We start from the raw sequence: 21,436 nt of genomic DNA on the forward strand, positions 1-21,436 counted from the left end.
TCAGCCCAGACTCAAGGGAGAGGGAGGGGAATAGGCTCTACCTCTTGAAGGGAGGAGGGTCAATGAGTGTGTAGACATTTTTTTAAAACCATCACAGCCGCCAACATTGCTGCCAGGTGATCATGTCCATCTCTTTGGTCTGACTCACAGTGTGGAGCTCCTGCCTTTGGCCTTGACTTCCCTCCTGAATCTGGGCACTCCTGGAGAATTTTTATGGCTACCACTTGACCAGATCCCTGGGGTTGTGCTTACTTAACTCCATCCTGGGAGAAGCCTCCACCAGGACCTGCCCCAGTCTCACGGGCAGGGTTCAGTCAGCTAGGACTGAAGAGCTTCAATCAAAAGACAGCAGGAAAGAAATGGCTTCCAGTGAGACTTAATGCATCTCTTGGGGGAAGGTCAGAAACTGATGCTGACAGGGTCTAACTTTGGCCATGGAACCTACATTCCCAAATGACCCCTTCTATCAACAAACGGAGTCAGAAGAAGAAAGCATTCTTAAGGCTACTTTACATGGCTCTTCCAAGCTTGAGTGTGGTAGAAAAAAGCCTGTCATTGTTGTGTGATGGTCTGTACCTGAAATCTTCACCCTTCAATGTTTAAACCATCCAGTCACCTAGAAAGGCACGAGGGCCCATTACTCCTGGAGTCTGCTTTAGTTCTAATCACCAATGACTTGCTCAGGGAACATGTTCTCTTCAGTTCTTAGCTCACTTCATCTCACTTGATGGTGATGGCCACCCCTCCGTTCTCCCTGGATGGCATGAAGTGACTCACCAGGCTCTCCTTCTCCCTCTCTGACAACATTGTCTTTTTTTTCCTTGGTTTTTCTTCTTGATGTCATTTAATGCCATAAATTCCAGTGGTTATCATTTCCCCTATAAAAAAATAGAGCGTTTCTCACTGTAGAGTCTTTTGCTAATTTCCAAGACTTCATCTACCATCAAACCCTGACAATTTCTAAATCTGTATCTCCAGCCTGATCCTCACTCATGAACATAGATCCATATTTTCTCACTGCCTCCTGGACATCCCTGAATGTCCCAACTGTACAATAAGCACCATGTGCCAAAATTGAACCCACTATTATTCTCTGCAAGGCTACCATCCTCATCTCAATTAACAGTGTTATCAGCTGCCCGTGACCCAACCTAGCAACCTTGACTCCTCCCTCTTCCTCACTCCCATGTCCAGGCAGAAACATCACGCCTTCTTCACTTCTACTTCTCAAGTGTTTCTTACCTGTTTCCTCACTGTTAATAGGCCTGTCCTGGACCAATGCCTACACTAGAATGTAAGTGCCACAAGGATAGGAGGTTTTGTCTGCATCATTCATTGTGCAGCATGTGACATAGTACCTGGTCCATCTTAAGTGTTCAGTAAATATTTGCTGAATAAATTGATGTTGAGAAATCCCCTGTCCCAGCCAAGCCTACCACATCTACCCTATGACCTGCCACCAGAGTCATCACTCTAATGCATGGACATGAGCAAATCAGGTCCCTGCTTATAAATCTCTGTGTGGGGAGCAGATGTAGCTCAAGTGGTTGATTGCCTGCTTCCCATGTAGGAGGTCCTGGGATCAATCCCTGGTACCTCCATAAACAAACAAACCAACCAACCTCTGTGGGGACCTCCCTGCTTAGAGTCAAGGTCAGATCCTTACAATTGCATAGGAGGCCCTTTACAATTTTTCCCTTGCCTTTCTAACTTTATCTCCTGCTACTTTCCCCTTTTCCTTCTCTCTCTGAGCTAATCTCCCTGAGTACATGTGCACCTTGTGTTTTCTAGTGTTCCCTCTTCCTGTAATGCTCTTTCCTCTTTCTTTACTTAGAAAACTCCTCTTTAACTTTCAAGACCCAGCTCAAATGCTATGTCCTCTCAGCAGCTTTCCTTGACGTCCCCTGTAACATTATTTATTGCTTCCCCACCTTTAAGCGTTTTGTTCAACTCCCCTTTTTTAGGACTTATCCCATTGTATTACAGTCATTTTTAAAAAGTCTCTCTCTCTCTCTCTATATATATATTATTTATTGCTGCATAAAAAATTACTCCAAAATCAGCAGCTTAAAACCACAAACATTTATTATTGCACAGTTCCTGTGGACCAGGAATTCAAGCACAGCTTAGCTGGGTGCCTCTAGTTCAAGGTCTCATAAGAGGTAGCTATAAAACTGTCTGCCAGGGCTATAATCTCCTCTGAAGGCTTGACTGAGAGAGGATCCAATTCTAGGCCTGCTCAGTTGCTAGGATTCAGTTTTTCCAGGGCTGTTGGACTAAGGCCTCCTTCGTTCATTGCCATATGGACCTCTCCATTGGGAATCTCACACACAGCTCCTGGTTTCTCTCAGAGTGAGTGAGCAAGAATGCACAAGAGATAATGCCCAAGATGAAAGCCAGGGTCTTTATAACCTAAAATTGGAAGTGACAGCCCATCACTTCTGTCATATTCTATTTGTTAAAGGAGAGACAGTAAAACCAGCCCACACTCAAGGGGAGAAAATTACACAGCAAGTGGGGATCACTGGTGGCCATCATAGAGGTTTTTTATCATACCCACTAAGCTTAAACTCCTTAAGGCAGGATCTATGTCTCCTTTATCTTTGAAACTTCAGTACCTTGTCCAGTACCTGGTAAATAGAAGGTTCTCCATGAATTTGATCAAATTAAATGGAATTATTTTTCTGAGAAACCTTATTATAATCAAGTAGATTGCAAAGTCAGAAGAATCCTTAAAATTAGACCAAAAATGCTAAATACATAAAGAAAATAAAGTGTATAAGTGTTGTGGGTATACTGTCAATCTCTACTGCCAGGCACTTTTATGATTGATTCCCAGTCTCACATAGAAAATCATGGAAGAGCTTTTGTTTTTTCTTTTCTTTTTAACTTGACTTAGCACAAATCTATAAAACATTTTAGGGAGGAAAAAGATTGGCATACCACCTCAAAGGTCCTCAGACAACCCAAGAACACTTGGACCACCCATGAATCTAGCTTCCAATTCATGGGATTTCAGCAGTTGGATAATTCCAGGTGATCCAATGTTGACTAATTACTGTCGTTTTCTACTAGGTACCATCAATTATAGAAATAACCCTATCAGACCATATTCAGGACAGGAGGAAACACAGGAATTAGAGGATCTCTAACCTGAGAACCAGTTTCTTCTTCACATTCACTTTCCTAAAGAAAACCCAGAGGCTTTGACCAGGGCCCATGGCTGGGTGCTCCTGATGTCCAGAGAGGCCTGAAATGCACTGTCAGGGTCACAGATTTCCATGAGCCTGAGGTCAGGCTCTGGACAGTGATTCAGGCTGGCCTCCACATACTGATGTGGGACAAATGTCACTTTGGCAGATGGTTACCTACAACCACAATTCCAGCTAAGAATTTCAAGGAGTCCATACTGATGACCCTCTTCTCTCATTTCCTGTCTGGCAATATCTGCCCATTGTCACATAGACCATCTCAACCCAGACTGATGATTTCTCATGAATGAAACCCTACTCGAGAGACAACCTGTCTGTGCAGGTCCAACTTACTACATGGAGGTGGAAAGTGTGGTTGTCAAGGTATGCGTTAGGTTTCCAGGGAGCTTTCTTTTGCTTTCCGTCATGGCCATATATATTTTGGTGTTGATATTGGGCTAGGACTGGACTGGCCCACTTGGAAAAGTTGACCTGAATTCTAGCACTTACTCACTGGCTGTTTTAATTTCCTCCTTAGTTTTTTCACTTTGAGTTTTAGTTGGCAAACTTTGGAAGGCCTATTTATCCCACCAGCCAGATGGGGAAATTTGGGATCAATAGTACTTCTAAAAATACTGTTTATGGGGAACATAAAGAGAGTCACAGCTTCATGGATATCAGATTGCAATCTGTTAATTTAATACACTAGAAAACTAATGTCCAGAGAGGCAAAATAACTCGTCCAAAGAACTCAGATGCTGCAGCACATCTCAAATTATGACAGTGACTCTCTAAGGGCAGAGACTTGGTTTTCCTCCCTGCTGTATCACCAGTGCTTGGAAGAGGGCCTGCCATATTTATTTATTCAATAAATACTGTTGAAGGAATGAATAAATGAATAAATTATCTTTGGTACTCAGCTGCAGTGACTAATTGGGAGTTTTAGGGCTATTACTGTGGCTCCTGACACCTTTCTAGTGCTATGCCTTGGCCCCAACCTGGGTCAGTCAGTTAGTTTCTAAATCCAAGTAAAGGCTGCCCTCATTCCGCTGTTCCACTGGAAAAGGATCAACCACAATTTACTCAGGTTTATGGATGGTGTTAGGTCCCTTTCCAGGGAACTCTACCTTGGACCATGCCTGACGATGAAAACGGGAAATTTCTAGGGCTATTTGAGAATGGTGCCATGAACCCTTAGATGTTTAACTCATTGCAAAGACCCTGATGCTCTTGGTGCAAGTATAATTGCACTTTCTATGTTTCTTTATAAATGATTCGTGCAACAATTTCTGTGGTTTGCATCCTGTGTATTATCTGGGTTTACCCGCTCTAAGGGTAGGATTAGCAGACTGCTGAGATGAGTTGAACTTGCTGCAAGTAAAGGTGCTTTTGTCAAGCAAAAGGCAGCTGCAGCTCACACCATCATTTATTTTTAATGTGTTTTTATTTGTTTTGGTCTTTGTCCTTCCCAACCTCTTTCTCTTCTTTGTCCTCTTAAGAGTATATTTAAAATGGCAAGGCAAAAAAAAAAAAAAGGGAGCTCAGGTGCCTCCGGAGTGCCATTGTAGCCACTGATGTGCAGATGTCTTAGTGTTACAAGTAACACTAGGGTGGATGAGAGGTGAGCCTGCTGACCATTGCAGATAGGTTACAAAGCAGGGCTTGAGAAATAATCCACGCGAAGAAGCAGGGCCTGGTTAACGTATTTGCCATTGTATATGTGCAAAAGACGTTGAATTCTTGATTGCTCTGAATTGGTTGACCGCTTTGCAGATTAAGTATAATGACTCAGATCTGTCCCTCCACCTGGACTGCTGGGTCTCAAATCGTAGGGGTGTTTGGGGGGAGGGGAGAGCAAGAGCAAGAGAGCAAGAGCAAGAGAGTGAGAAAGAATGAATCTGATTGAGATGACTTCATAAGTGAACTATTAATGTATTTTTCTCCTCAAATTGCACTTTAGTAAGGATGATTCAGATTTGACCATCTTCACATGAATGCTTTGGCTAAAGTTTTAAAAATATTTTCACAATAGGCAAATATTAGAAAGTTTATGTGTATATGAATGTAGAGAACTATTGGGAATTTGGGCCAAATTATTTTCTAATGATCTCCCACAGAGGCTTATTTTTGTTGCAGTTTCAGATTGGAATTGATCCTATGTATTTCATAGAATACAACTGATACAAACCAGGCCAGACCAAGGATCACTATTTGCACTAACTTGCCTGAGAATCGTGGATATTTAGGTTCTCCTTTCCCGAGGAATTAGTTTTTGAGAGATCAACATTGATAAATATGGTAATAAAATATAATTAGATGTTTACATTTTCACAATGATAAACGATAGACCATGCTAGTTCCACAGTTATTTGTATCTATTTTATTTATGTTGTTAGCACATTCCTAGAGATATACTTTTTTCTTCTTCCTGGAGCTCTAATTTAATCAGTGATCAGTCCAAATTAAATATTGGGGATAATGGAGAAAAAAACTTTTAATAAGAATCATTTTAAGAGACTCATGGCATAGCAGTTTGTGTATTTCTATTTGGCTAGAGATTATTGAAAATGAACTTTGTTCCTCTCACTGTGCTGAATACCTGTAAGGTGAGTTGGTCTGGTTAGTGACTTGAGTTAGCTTCATAATGTGTGCTTAATCAACAAAGCATATTTAGATATTTTCTTCCCTCGAAGGCTGGAGAGATCCTTGTGTGTGGGCAGCTGTGTGTGAGCATGTGTGGAAGTAGGTAGCAGTGACTATGTAACTGGCACTGGTTTGGCCTGGACATTTATGTGTGTGCTTTCTCACTCAAACACCAAGAATTCTCACTTGCCATCCCTTGATGGTTCTCAGCATCTACGCACATACACTCTGTAAAGGCATGTGATTCGTCTTTTGAGTGTCAAAAAACAAAAAAAATCGCCACTTCTAGACACCTGCCTTCTCTTTTTACTGAGCTCAGTAGACTGTTGTGTCATAAACACCAGATGCTCCCAGCCTCGTGGACAGTCTTGCCTTTCTGAAAATCTTCCCACACCTCCCTGGTTTCCCTTTCCTTTCCATCTGTTGAAATAGTAGCCTGAAGCCAAATCCCCATTGTCTGGAAGCCCAGTCCAGAAGTTAGGTGTCTGGTACCTGGTGGCAATGGATCACAGTTCCTGTCTCAATCTCTAGAGAGCATTGAGGTCAGTTTTGGAAGGGATTAGGATTGGATTAGGAATGGCTTTTCACACCAAGTTCACTACTCTGCCAACTAAACACGCGGGGTCGGAGGTTTACTGAACCCTCCTGATGGAACAAATTTGGAGGAATGCTCAGGAAAGACTTGTTTTTTAAGGATCCAGCTGGGATGAATCATGCGCACTGTACTACTTTCTAAATTCATTTTGGTAATCGGGATCTTATTAACGTCCTGTTGAAGCATCTTGTCCAGGAGGACCTGGGAAGGGTTGTCTCAGTGTCACTATATTGGGCTATTTAACTAGCAATATAGGTATTCCTTGCTTTCAGAAAACTGGAGATAAGAGAAATCTAGATTTCCAAGGCAAATGTATTTGGGATGATTATTAACTTTACAAAAGTTAAATCCTATCTATGGTAGGAATTCTTAGATAGTGACTGACCATCAGTAAATTTTTTTATAGTAATGTGCCTCTTTTTTCCCTTTCCCTTTGAAATAAGAAGACTGTATCTATGATTCGCTTACTGCCAAGGATTTTAGTAACCAATTCTGGGCAAAAGGAAGGGGTTCTAGTTGTGAAACCTAAAAACGGACTTCTACCACTGTCCTTAGAAACTTTTGCCTTTTGTCCAACAGTATGCATTGTTTGAGTCAAGAAGACATTCTTGCAGCTTTATTTGGCAAATAACTTTTCCAGTCCCTGGAGACAGGCAATAGATAGCTAACTCGTTATGATGGCAAGACAGAAGGATTTAGTTCTGGGCATGTTTTTGCACCAGCCAATGGCTGCTGGGGTAACTTAACTTTTGGGGCTCTATTCCCTCCAGCTGCGAAGTTGCAATAATCGTTTCATCCCCTATATTCCTCTCACACTTAAGTGATGTCTTAAGTTCTGAGGAAGAGAAGTGTTTCTCAAGAAACACATAGAAAACCCATGGCTTCCCACCCCTCCCCCCCCAAAGATTTCCAACAGGAGTTTCCAAAGCTCACTTGTTACCATTCGGTGGTCCAAAGCTATCTTTCTTCAAAGATAATTTTGAAAATTTCTTCAAAACTCAGTTCAATGGTCTAAGAGAACTGGGACACAGAGAAGTCTCTCAATAAATATTTGTAGAGTGAAGCACCCCCCACCACCTTTCCCCTTTCCCCCACCCCTGCCCAAGGCAGCTCCATATGCACAGTTGGCTGCTGAGTTCCGTGTCATTCTCTGGAATGTGCTGACCATCCTTCCTTCCTTCCTTCCTAGGAAAGATGATCCTACTGAAGAGTGTTATTAGCAGTAGGGCAGTTTTTGGCCTGACCTGTCAGCACTCCCTCACTCAGGGTCTCTACTGAGTGGTAACAAACTTGAGAACCTGTAGCAGTCAGCCCAGCGGCTCACCCTTTCCTTCTTGGAATCTCAGCTTTTGACAGCTGGAACCCCTTATTTGCCCGATTTTCTTCTTACTTCTACAGTTGGCCTTCTCAGGTTTCTTTGCTGTTTTACTCTTTGAGCTCCTCAAGGTTTAGCCCTAAGCTAGGGGTTCTTAATTGCATTCAATCAGTGACCAAGTCCTATCAGTTACATCTTTGACATTTCTCAAATCTCCATCTTAGTCTAAGCATCCTTCTCTCTCTCCTGGTAGCAGCATCAGCCTCCTAACTTGATTCTTGGCAACAGTTCTTACATCTCTGCATCTCTCTGACCCCAACAAATCCTTCTCCTAGATCACAGCTTTTTTCTTTTCTTTCTTTTTAAAATTGGTTTAGATTTTTTTGTGTGTTTTCCTTATTTTTAATTTTTATTTTGAAATAGTTATAGATCGATAGGAAATTGCAAAATATATTACAGAGGTCCCAGCGTATCCTTCATCCAGTTTCCTCCAGTGGTAACATCTTGCATAACTATAATATAGTATCAAAACCAGGAAATTGCCGTTGATGCAATCCACAGAATTATTCAGATTTCACCAGTTTTATATGCACACACACGTTTGTATCATCCTATGCAATCTTATCACGTGTGTAACAGCCACCACAATCAAAATATAGAAATGTTCCATCATTCCAAAGATCCCTTATGCTAAAGAATGCTACTTTAAAAACACAATGAGATTCAGTCACTGCCTTGCTTAAAACCCTTTAATGACTTTAAAGTCCCAAATTATTAAATAAGGGCTCTAAGAGCCTGTGTATTCTGGTTCCAGCTACCTCCCAGCCACCTCTTGCTCCTCTCTTGTTACTCGCCAAGCCTGTGCTCATGGGCCTTCCCTTCCTTTAAATTTGCCAAGCTCCTTCCCTGCTTCGAGCCTCCACATGTGCTATTCCCCCAACTTGGAATGGTCTCCCTCTCCCATCCAGCCAGCTTCTCCTTCTCTGCCAGGTACAGCCTAAAGATCTTTTTCAGGGAAGCTTTCCTTGACCTCTCAGATGCTGCTACCATGGCACTTATCACACAATCCGACTCACCGAAATAGTTATTTGCTCTGTAGCTTCAACTTCAACCTTTCTAATGGTGCACTGTCAGGGAACCTGGGCATCTAAGGGCCATACCACCCAGAGTCTCAAACCCTGATGTTTGTCCCCCATTCCTACCCCAAAATTCTCTCAGAGTTTGGAATAGGAAACCCCTGGCCAGTGTTCTTAGATTTTTTTTTTTTTTTTTTTTTTTTTTTTAGGTACTGGGGCTGTGATTGAAACCAGGACCTCATATGTGGGAAGCCAGGGCAAGCCGGTGCTCAACCACTGAGCCACATCGGCTCCCCTGAGTTGTTTTTTCTCATATGTTTGCTTGTTGTTTGATTTTTGTTTTTAGGAGGCACTGGGAACTGAACCCGGGATCTCCCACGTGGGAAGCAAGTGCTCAACTGTTTGAGCCACATCCGCTCCCTCTTAGATCTTTGAGATGCTTTCCAGAGTCCCTTTTGTGTACTCTGCAGGCTTTTAAAGCTGGACCTCTTTCTCTTTGGGACTCCTGCCATGGTGTCATCTTGGGAGGGTTATTAGCTCAGAACTGTGGGAATTTCTAAGTTGGAGGCCATATGAGAAGTTCTTAAAAAAACGTTAGGATCTGCTCTTTCCTTGGGGCTTCCATCTTGCTATTTGCTAATTGTCTGCCCACCCCCTGCCATAAGTCATTTCACCCTCATCCTCTCAGAGATAACTCATTACATTTTGTATTTGTGGAGCCTAAGAGTTGACAAATTTTTTGCTGATTGAACAGACAGTATTTCACTCAAATGACCACGATGTAACCAGCACTCTGAAGATTTGACAGGGAAGAAATGGAGGCCTCCTTCTGGGATGTGGTTTTGCCAAAGGGCGATGGCACCACGTGGGATTCTGACCAGTCTGTGGAGGGCACTGGGTTGATGGAGCTGACCCCATTTGGTGCCCACTGTCTAGTGCCCTTCTTTGGAAGTATGTAATGCCTCACACAAAAAACATTTGGCAGAGTCGGGAGCTTTGGAAAATGATGAACCCCCAGCATTCAGCAAAGCCATCATTTCTTCTGTCACAGAGTTAGTGATGGACACTGCCCTGGGTGTTCTGGGCAGATTCCTGTCTGATTCTCAGGACTAGGCAACCTGGGAACATCATCCCAGTTTCCCTTCCTTGCCAAATATGTCAATGGGCTTCACTTTCTATGGTTCATAGCTGTCTTCTTACTGCCAGTATCTCTCTCTTGGTTGGTCTATGGCTGAGAACAGAGTCCAGCTCTGCAGTCCCAGGCCAAGCTGTTGTCCATCGGGGCTGTGGGCTCTAATGTCACAGCTTAACATATCTCCTCTGATCTTTCTATTGGATTAACTAATATGATACCTGGACCAGCAGCCGACACTTTTAGGGTAGACCTGGCCATTGTGTTCCCTTTGCTGTGATGCTCTACCTCTTCACCCTCCCTGCTCAGCCACTTTCTTCTGTAACCCTTGGTACTCTTCAGGACTTGGATTTTTGCTAGGCTCATGATCATGGGTACTTTAAGTAACAGTGCATTGCCTCTTGTTACCGAGCCCTGTCCCAGTAAACCTAGCGTGATCCATCTGACCTCCTCCCCGATACCCCAGGTTAGTGCAAAGAACTTTTTGCATCAGAAGGCCCAGCTCCAATTAGCTCTTATGTGATGCTCCTACTGCAAATGCTGCTGGGGCTTGGGAGCTGATGATGGTGTCTCTTATGGTGCCGCTTTTTGCTATGTGTTCTGAATTTCCTTTCTGGTTCTCTCTGATGACCACATTCTGTTCTCATCAACTAGTTACACACATGGGGAGACATGGCTATGGGGGCAAGGGGACTTGGATACTATCTGTCCCCAGGACAAGGGTCAATGCCCATTTTCTCTTCTTGGATCTCTGCCTGATGTAACAGGGGACGTGGTGGTGAGGCGTGTGGGCAGGGCCCCATCCAGGCCCCTAGTTTGTCTCCTTGCCCCTGCTCACTACCTCAGTTGGACATAAATGTGTTTCCTGTTAGGGGTGTTGAGGGGTGACAGGTCAGACCTGCCCTAACGCTGCTGCTGTTTCTGACTTCCTTTAGGTCACCCGACCTGCCTGCAGTTCACGCTGAACATGACCGAGGCCGTCAAGACCTACAAGTGGCAATGCATAGAGTGCAAGTCCTGCATCCTCTGTGGGACCTCGGAGAATGATGTGAGTTTGGGGCTTTCCCCTGTGGGAGGGAGAAATCCAAGGAACTGGAAGTTCTTTGAGGAGCAGAGAGGAAGGCAGGACTGTCATCAAGGGGCTCTTGGGGAAAATGTCAGCCAAGATCTCCCCCGTGCTCTTTGCCTCCAGGGCCCTTAGGACCTGCTCAGGACAGGGACCCTGGGCACTTCCTGTGCCTGTGGAGGTGGGAACCAGAGGTTCCCGTCCTGGCCATTTGCTACTCTTCCTGGCCATTTGCCCTGAAGGGTTCTGTGATTGACAAGGTGACCACTGCTTATGATTGGGAGGTACTTGAGTGTTTACTTCACATTCCAGAGTGCATGCTCTCATTTGGCCGACATGTTAAACATAACAAATGAAGAATTTTTTAAAAATTACCTTTGGTTATGGACAATTTCAAATATATACAAAGGTAGAGAGAATAATGAGACTGATGTACCCTATCACTACTTGAACAATGATCAATACATTTCCAATCTTGTTTCAAAAATACCTCCTCCCACCGAATCCCCGTCAGAACATCATTTTGCCTATGAGTATTTCATATGTATCTCAGAATGATAAGGACTTACTTTTGAAACAAGAATAATCAATATATTAAAATAGCTTTAAAAAATAATTATTTAATATAATCAAGCATCCAGTCAGCATGTGTATTTCCTCAGTTGTCTTATAAAAGTTTTTAATAATGGCTTGTTTAATTGAATTGGGATCCAGATAAGGTCCATACATTGCAATAAGTTGATATGTCTTTGAGGTTTCTTTTAATATATAGATTAGTCTCACCATTTCACTCTCACTCTTTTTTTTTCCCCTTGAGTTTTTGGTAAAAGAAATAAAATCATTTGCTCAGTAGTTTACTGACTATATCCCTGTGGTATTTGACCTTTTCCTCTGTCTCTTGTATTTCTTGTAAATTGGTAGTTAGAGGCAAGACTTGATAAGATTCAGGTTTATATATAGGTATAAAATATATATAAAATACATATAAATACATATTTTGGCAAGATGACTTCTTAGATAGTGGTGTATACTTCTTTCTGGAGATGTGATGTGAAGTGTCTGGTGTCTCTCCTTTTGAGAACTTAGCAGCTATTGATAGTCATTGACTAGACTGATTTTTTTTATTAGGGTTGCAAAATGGTGATAGTCTTTAATTCCTTCTTTGTTTATTAGCTGGAGTAATTCTTAAAGAGAAACTTTTCCTACTGCATATGTGGCTATCCTCAGGTATAGATCATACAGAAAAGGCAGAATAAATGGTTGATTCTTTCCCTTTATCAGTTTTCAAAATAGGGTGGTTTCAATATCCTTTTATAATAAAGTAAATATAAATAAAAATTGGAATACTTTCCTAACATGAAAACATATTTATACTTTAGAACCAAGCCAGTATATTTTATTTAGTGGGGGAACACTAGAAGCATTTCTACTAAGAGCAAGATGGGGCAAGGACACCCATTATCTCTGCTACTATTCAGTATTGTTCTAGAATATTAGCTAATTCAATTAGACAGGAGAAATTAACTAGAGGCATAAATATGGGTAACAAAGAATTAAAACTCTCTATTTGCATAGCATATGACAATATATCTGGAAAGCCCTGGAGAATCATGGATAACTCAAACATAAAATGTAGCAGGATATAAAATTAACATATAAAAATGAATAACTTTTGTATACAGAAACAATGACCAGTTAAAGGACATAACTCCATTTGTAAAAGCAAGAAAGAAGAAACACTTAGAAATAAACTTAATAAATGTGCAAAACCTATATGAAGAAAATTTTAAAACATTTTTGAAAAGACACAATGAAAAAGTGGAAAGGCATCCTGTGATCTTGGATAGAGCAACTTAACTTTATAAAGATGTCAGGTTTTCCTAAGGTAATTTACAAATTTAATTCAAGCCCAATAAAAATACAAACAAGCTATACCAACAAACAAGAAGGTGAGGGTGACTAGGTCTACCAGAAAGGAAAACATACGTAAGCCTCTATAATTAAAATTGTGTGGTATTGGTGTATGAATAGACAAACCGACCAGTTGAAATAGAACAGAAAGCTCATAAATAGAACCAAGTGGGGTTTCTGCCCATTTTCTCTCCTAGGAATGTCATATTACTTTATAGAACTTTAGTTTAGGATGAAGATTGCATTTGAAATTACTGAGTCAAAGCTGGACTTTTAAGTAAATGGTGCTGGGGCAATGGGCAGCAGTTTGGAAAAAGATAAAATTAGATTGGTATCTCACATCCTACATAAGAATAATCTCTAAATAGATTAGGGATTTAAATGTAAAACATAAAACAATCTAGTGTTACAAGAATACATGGGTGGATATTTCTTTAAATATGGGGAAAGATTTTCTAACCATGACTCAAAATCCAGATGTAATAAAAGAAAATATTTGACTACATAAAATTTTGCATAGTAAAAAAATATTATAGACAAAGTTAAAGACAACTGAAAAACTGGGAGAAAAATATTTTCAGTATATACCACAAAAAAAGGGTTAATATCTCTAATATATAAAGCACTCTTAAAAGTTAAGGGACAAAGGACCAAAAACCTAATGGAAAAATGTGAAAAGGACATGAAAGACAATTCACAAAAAGATGTAAAAATGATCCTTAAACACTTGGAAAAAAATGTTCAAACTCACTCATAATTAAACTAATTTAAATTATAAACAAAACAGATATCACATCTTACATATCAAATTGGCAAAAACGAAAAATATGACAACACATTCTGTTGATGAAACTGGGGGAAAAGTTGACCTTCCTATATTGCAAGTAGAAATGCAAAGTGCTGAAACCCTTCGGCAGGGAAATTTGGGAATACCTGACAAAACTATTTATATATTTAGTTTTTTATAAATTTTTATTCCTTTGACATTTTCTTTAACCACCAATTTTTATTACAAAACTCAGAAATTTACAAATTCATTACAATATTTTCACAGCATAACTACTAGTAGTCTAACAAAAATTAATTTTTATAAAACTGTAAACTTGATGCAGTTTTATTGTAAGAGATTAAAAAATTCTCTCAGGAAACTGAATATACATAACAGCATATATTTTAAAGCAGAAAATCCCCCAAAATTATGCTTTTGACTCAGCAATCCTACTTTTGGGAATCTGCTGTAAAGATACGCTCCTAACATTACAAAAGTACCTATATTTGAGGTTATTCATTGCAGCATTGTTTATAATTGCAAAATATTGGAAACAATCTAAAAGCCCATACATGGAAGAATGGTTGAAAAAATTATGTTACAGCCACACAATGGGATGCTATCCAGCAGTAAAAATGAATGAGGTAGATCTCTATGGATTAATATGGAATGATTTCCAGGATATGTTGTTAAGTGAAAAAGCAAAGTACAAAATTATATCTATAGTTTGCTCCCCTTCTTATAAGAAAGGAGATATGCTTGTGCAAAAGAAATACACGAAGGTTAAACCAGAAACTAACAATATTGGTTATCTGCAGAGGGTGAGTGGGAATGGGGTAGAAAGAACTGGGGGATTGGAATGGGATAGTACGACTAAGGAGAGAGGGACACTTCACTGATAATTCCTTTATATACAGCTCTGATTCTTAGATCCCAGTCAATGTTTCAATGTTTTACATGCCCTGCAAATGAAATAAATACTTAAAATCAACCAGGATGTGGGGGAGAACCTAAAATAGAGTACACTAGTAAGAAACGAACTTTATTGTAATATAAACAGATAGCATAGCCACATTGAAGATTGTGATAGAAAAGAAGAAAGCTTAGTGACTTTGGAAAACAGTATTTTGTATGTATTATTCAGCTAAAGACAGAAATAACTGTATACAAGCATTGTATTCTAGCTAGCAAGTTTGTTTATGGCAGGTGTATCAATTGATAATTCTGAAACTTCAATGTTGAATAGTAGTAGAGAAGTGAGTGTACTGGGCTTGAAGGAATAACTGTATATATTATTAATGGTGTTAATCAGGTCTCACAATGTCACAGAAAAATGGCTAGATGAAATGGGAAGGCTAGACTGAACTCTGTGGTTTTGGGATGGAATAAGAGATATCAGTATGAACTCATGCTTTTATATGTGTGTATATACACGCAAACACATGGATAATGAGAGACCTAAATATAGATGTGTGCATGTGTTGGCCACACATCTATTTCTTAGCTCTGTCTGCTGGGAATGCCTAGAAGCAGTAACAACCCACAAGCAATGAGTGTACCTAGTGCCCAGATATCAGTTTTTAAATACTATTCCAGAGATTCTTGGAGAAATGGCTGATGCAGGGCTAGGACAGAGAGAATACAAAAGGAGCCTGAATGTCTTGTAGTGCCAGGAAGAAAGGAGGTGCTCAAAAAATGATGGGACTTGTCTAAAGGGCAAAGGAGCAAACTGGAAGGAACTCCCAATAGCCAAAGCTGAGACAACGTGAGCAACAAAACAAATCATGATAATATTGGATTATCCCCAAAGAATAAATTAAATATCAGTGCTGATATAAATAAATAATAGAATAAATAAGTGTAGGAAAAGTGACAGCTCTTCCTTACAGCAGAATTCCAATTAATAAATGTAGAAGGCAAAAGGGAAATATGAAATCACCATTAGGCAAATACCGTAGTTAGAGTTGTTGCAAGCAAAAACCATCAATTGACGCTAAACTTAGTGGAAAAGTATGATGAGAAATTGGATATTTGCATAGTCTCAAAGTCACTTCTCACAAGATACATACTAATTACAAAGAGAAAAACAGTAACTTTACATTGGAGAAACCTGGCAGACAGTAGCTTAACTATGTGATGAAAGTTAATTCTATTTGTAATAAAATATATTGGCACCAATTACCCCTTGATATAATGCACTGAGAAGGGTACTATATCATTTTTGTGATAGTCTTGCCAAATATGCATAGCTTCAGTCTTCTCATGAGAAAACATGGGACAAACCCAAATTGAGGGAATATTCTATAAAATCATTGACTTGGAGGCTTAAGTGTCAAGGACTCGAAAGCCAAAGGAGGACTGAGAAACTGCCATAGACTGAAGGACACTAAGATGACATGGCAATCAAATTTAATGTGGGCTTCTCGATTGGATCCTGAGAAAAGGGACGTGAGTGGGAAAACTGGTGAAATTCAAATAACGTCTGTTAATTAGCTAATGGTACTATACCAATGCTAATTTCCTGCTTTTGATTATTGAACCATGAAAATTTGTAAGATGTTAACAATTAGAGGAACTCTCTGTACCATTTTTGCAACTTTTGTCTAAGTCAAAAATTATTTCAAAATAATAATAATAATAGTAATAAACAACCCAGGATCTTTCCCTAGCATCTTCCAAAGGTGATTAATAAGAGTAAAAAATAGTGTCTTTATGATCTCATGGATATAAATATATTTGGTTTATTTTAATTCTTTACAGTTCAAAATATCCCATTTTTGATGGAGAGGGATATATTCAAGTTTGTTCTTGAGACCTTTTGACCTATCCTAATAGAATTTGAAAGCTTTCTTGCTTTCTAATATGCCAAGATATTTGTACCCCTCAAGTCCTAGACCAGGAATCAGCTATTTCTCCAAGAAATTCTGGTTCCTTTTAATAGGCAAAGGAATATAGACAACAAAATATAGGTAATAGGGGTGCTAATTTTTACTGGATTAGTTATTGTTTTAGGACCTTTTCAATGGATAGAGCTAGTAAGTATCTTTTGTTTTAAAGATAAAATATGAATTTATACTGATACTTCTAATTCATATCCAGTACTATAGAGTTTTTACTTAGTCTAATCAATCTCACATTTGTATCTCCTTTCAATCATGTCAAAATTCTTGCTCCTCAATCATACCAATATAATTACTCATTTGATTAATTCTATCACATACACACATAGCAGTCTCAGAATATAAATAGCAATATTACTGCTAACAATATGATTGCAGAAAAGAGTTTAATGTGCATATTTTGTATTTATTTTTGTTCTTACGATATATTCTACTAAGGATATATAGTCAAATGACTGATTTTAAAAGTCACTTGAAATAGTTTCTCTCTGACTGGTTATGCCACCAACGGGATATATAGTTTGTTTCATTTTATTTTTGGTTTTGTACATATCTTCAAATTTAAAATTTATTTCATGACAAGGCAAAATATTTACATGGTTTCAGATTCATAGCTACAAAAACCAGTATATTCAAAGAAATTTAGCTTGTATCCCTATCTTCTGTACTCTGCCTATGAGTGACCATTAAAAAAATTTTTTGTGTAGCTTTCATTTTGTTTAAAGGTAAACGTATATATGTGTGTATATATCCATATCATCAGTTTTCTTTGGTAAAAGGTAACAGACGACATATGTTTTCACCACCTAGCTTTTTTTTAAATGAATTTATATGTTCGGGATTACTCTACGGCAATACAGAGACATAATCCTCATTACTTCTTACCGCCACAGAGTTCGTCATTAGTTTATTCAACCAGTCCCTTTTTGATGGTCATTTGGGTTGATTCTAGTCTTTGGCTTTAAATGCTTATGCAGATTTTTTTGTTGTTGTTGACATCGGAGCCTTCTGAACAGTGAGGGAATGAGGCTGACTGGGCAATAGGATTCCTCTCATGTAGTCAGGGATTTACCCTGCACATTCCCATTCTACTGGGGCTATAACCACAGGTGCACCTTGGTTCTTGGATACTTGGGAATAGAATGTCCTTAAATTGTCTTTCAGGGGCGTTGGGTCCTTGCTATTTTTGTCAGGCAATGATCCTGAAAAGCAGATGGAAAAGAAAAGAATATGGTACTAGACAATGGTGGACCATTAAAAAATTCATTTGAGCCCACAGATGCCTAGTTTCCCTTTGGGAAAGTTCAAGCCAGGTTATTCTACTGTTTTGTATTTCTCATGTCAGAACTATAGTATGTCTTTATTAATGTCTTTAGGACATTATCACCACTGTTTTGACAAGTTTCTCCCCATTTCCTGTCCCATCCTAACCTGATTATCCTCATATTATCCCTAAATCATTTTGTCATATAGCTTATCTCAGCTCCAACAATAATGGTATCAAACATACTCTCCCGGTTTTTCATCCTACCTCTCTGCTGCTTTCTAGTCTTTTCTTTCTCTTCCTGTCCCTTAAAGTTGGTATTTCCTAAGAGTTTATTCTTGGCCTTCTTTTCAGTAACCTCTTTTGGTATATAATTTCAAGGGATTCATGGACATCCCTCCATGAGCACAAGTTCAAGAACAACTGCTCTCAGACACTCTCTGAATTTCTTCTCCTAGAACCTCCTTTGCTATCTTATCACTGGTAACACTCTAGCCATATCTCAAGTCTCTCCCTGGAATTCCAAATAACCCCAGATCATCCCTACCTGGGTATCTATTCTTACACAGCAGCAGTGCAATCTCTCTGAACTGCAAATCTGGTCATGCCATTCTCCTACTCATAACTCTTCCAAAGTTTCCCATTGCCCAATTGAAAGTTCTTAACATGTCAGAGAGGCCTTTCATGATCTCTTCTGCCTCATTGCTTGCTCACAACTCTAGCCAACTACCTCTGTTCTCTTCTTTCCCCTTTTCTCCCACTGGTTGGTATGCCTTTCCTCTTTTTCCTCATGTGGGCAACTTCTGTTTTAGGAAAACAGTTTAGATAGGACTCAGCTTAGGTATGATTTCTCCTGGGATTCCTTCTTAGGTCTTTTGCTTACATGTGCCCTCAATCATCCATGCATTTACCCAACTGTACTCTGAGGACCTGGTTCCTCAGCTGCCTCTGACAATATTCTACAAAGTCTTTCGGGACAACACCTGTTACATAGCTGGCCTTCACTCATTAAGCATTTGTTGAATGAAGGAAGAGGTAGGAGGCCCCTCATGGAGGCTCTGAATCCCAGAGATGTCTTACTTGCCTACTTTGGGCAAAGGAAGTTGACCTTGGCATGAGGGTGGGAGGTGGTGATGGTAAGTCACAGCTGGGAGGGTCTGGGCAGCTTTATTGCAGGAAGCTGTAATCAGAATCCCAGAGACAGATGGAACTTCCATTTCTCTTCTCAGAAGCTCCTAGAAGATCCAGCCAAAAATCTGGATACTGCACAAAGGTGGACCTCCAGACCTATTCACACTGTCAATACTGAACTGGTGCCATAGGAGAGAAAGAGAGTGGTTCTCCCTTAAGGAGGTGGGGGAGTAAGAAGAAGAAAAAAATTCTTCTTAGAGAATTGGTTTGAAAGGGACCAGGTGGGTTATAAGAAAAGCAGAAAGGTAGTTGGAATGGGGAGAATAGTAATTATAATTTTACAAACAAAAGTTACAAATTGTGGCCTTTGGACTAGATTAATTTTGCTTGGCCATACACAAGAAGTTGATTTTGAATGCTTTTGGGCGGGGTACATATTCCTTACTTGGGCAATCCTCACCCTCCAGGTTGCCCATTATATATTTACATCACCAGCCTGGAGCTTACAGACATTTCACTTAGCAACCCAGCTTGAAGCTAATTTCCCATTTTCATGAGTCAATACTTAAAATATCTTCCAGATCTTCTATGGGTCAGCTGGGTGAAAGAGAAGCAAAACCAAGTCCTTAGTACATGAGCCAGCCTGTTGATACAATAAATATTCATCAGATGCTTGGTAAATGCCAAGAATACAAAGATGAATAAGGTCTTATTCCTCCTGATCATGGGACTGACCTTGTTTATATGAGTGAGCCCCACGATCGGGAGTAGAGCAGAATTTGTCAAAACTGGGCCTAGGACTTTTATAGAGTCTGAAAAAAAAACTGAAAGTTTTCCCTGGAGGTTTCCAATTTCTACATCTACTTCTTTCAGAATTTCTTCTAAGGCAAGATTTGGTACAAAACTTAATGTTTCAAATGTCCTATAAGCTACCCATCTTGGCCTCCAAGGATGTTCAAGGATCACACAATAAAACGCGGTTGAACCCAGGGTTCAACCTGGATCACAAGGGATCTACTAGATCACAAACACTGAGTAGCTATTATGAGCAAAGAAATTAGTGGAGGGGATACAGAGGTGAGTAAGAGAAGGTTCTGCCTCCAAGGGCCTTACAATCCATAAGGAAGAGAAGGGGTAGACAGCAGAAGCATCTTCCAAATGAACTATTCAAGAAAACAAGTGAGTATAGATGTCTACCACATGCCAGGCATTGCAACATAAAGTAGGATGCAATGAAATGTCATGAGGATGAGAAAAGTGTTATGGGGATGCAAGGAAGAAAAGAGAACTTCCCATGGTGGTAAATTAGTGAAGTCTTCGTAGAAAAGAAGTGTTGGAAGGACTGGAAGGGTGGATAGGAAATGGACAAACAGGGGTAGAGCCAGGGACTGGGAGAATCTCTAGGTAGTTGAACTGCAGGAGCAAAGGTATTCCTTGGACTCAGACCAGGTGGCTTGTGCTTTGGAGGTGACCACACTACTGGGTGGGCTCCAGCCTCCAGCTGGCAACCAAGGTTTTTGGGAGCTGAATGGTGGTATTACTTGCATTTCTCAACATTCACAGAGTGAAGCCCTGAAAAGGTTCTGAGGTGTCATAGATGTTATCACCAAGTATGGTCAGTTACCCATTTCATAGATGGAAAGAGTGACGTCTGGAGGAATTAAATGAGAAATTTCAAACATTTAAAGTATTTTCTGTACAATAGCAATGGTCATGTGGAATACGAAAATGCATAAAGTTAGTTTTCTGTTCCTACAGAAGCAGAAACTATTGGCTAAGGGAGATCAGAATAAGGGTGTGTGGGGGGTGGGGTGGGATGGTTCAAAGAAGGTTTCTTGGAAGAGTTATGAATTTGAGCAGAACCCTAAAGTGGGGGTAGGGTTTATCTGGTTGGGGAGGCAGAGGGGAATATTCCAGGAATGGGCAAAGCACAAGGCCTCTGCAAGGGACAGTGAAGACTCCAAATGTGGCCGGGAATGGGGCACCCAGGGAAGTTGATCTGTGGCAATAAGGCTGGAGGAGTAGGTGGGTGCCAGACTTTGTCCCTAAATATCAATCTTTCTCTCCTCTTCTCCACCTACTCTGCATTCCACCAGGACCAGCTACTCTTCTGTGATGACTGTGACCGTGGCTACCACATGTACTGTTTAAATCCCCCCGTGGCTGAGCCCCCAGAAGGTAATGACGATGAGGTCCACCTACACCACCAGCCATCTATTGCTACCACTTAGTGAGCCCTCACTGTGGGGCAGGCCTTGTGCCTAGGGCTTCACAGGTCGTCGTTTATTTACTCATCACAACCCTATGAGGTGGGTAAGACTGCTACCATTTTACAGTTGAGGAAACCAAGGCACAGCTGAGCCAGATGAATTTTCAACTCAAGGGCCAAGGAGATGTTTCGCAGACATGTGGTTGAGCAGGTGGGGAGGTGTGAGCTTCCAGG

General features: G+C 40.3%; 1 protein-coding gene across 4 annotated transcripts in view; it reads left to right on the forward strand.

Moving 5' to 3' along the window:
• Positions 1-21,436, forward strand: part of DPF3 (double PHD fingers 3) — a 299,860-nt gene that overhangs the window by 268,138 nt on the left and 10,286 nt on the right. For all 4 annotated transcript variants that reach the window (XM_058293116.2, XM_058293117.2, XM_058293114.2 and 1 more), the window contains 2 exons: positions 10,888-11,000; positions 21,090-21,171. In XM_058293116.2, coding sequence (XP_058149099.1) covers positions 10,888-11,000; positions 21,090-21,171 — 195 coding nt within the window. The remainder of the gene's footprint in view (positions 1-10,887; positions 11,001-21,089; positions 21,172-21,436) is intronic.

This window comes from Dasypus novemcinctus, chromosome 3 (assembly GCF_030445035.2).
Source record: "Dasypus novemcinctus isolate mDasNov1 chromosome 3, mDasNov1.1.hap2, whole genome shotgun sequence".
NCBI classification, from domain to species: domain Eukaryota; kingdom Metazoa; phylum Chordata; class Mammalia; order Cingulata; family Dasypodidae; genus Dasypus; species Dasypus novemcinctus.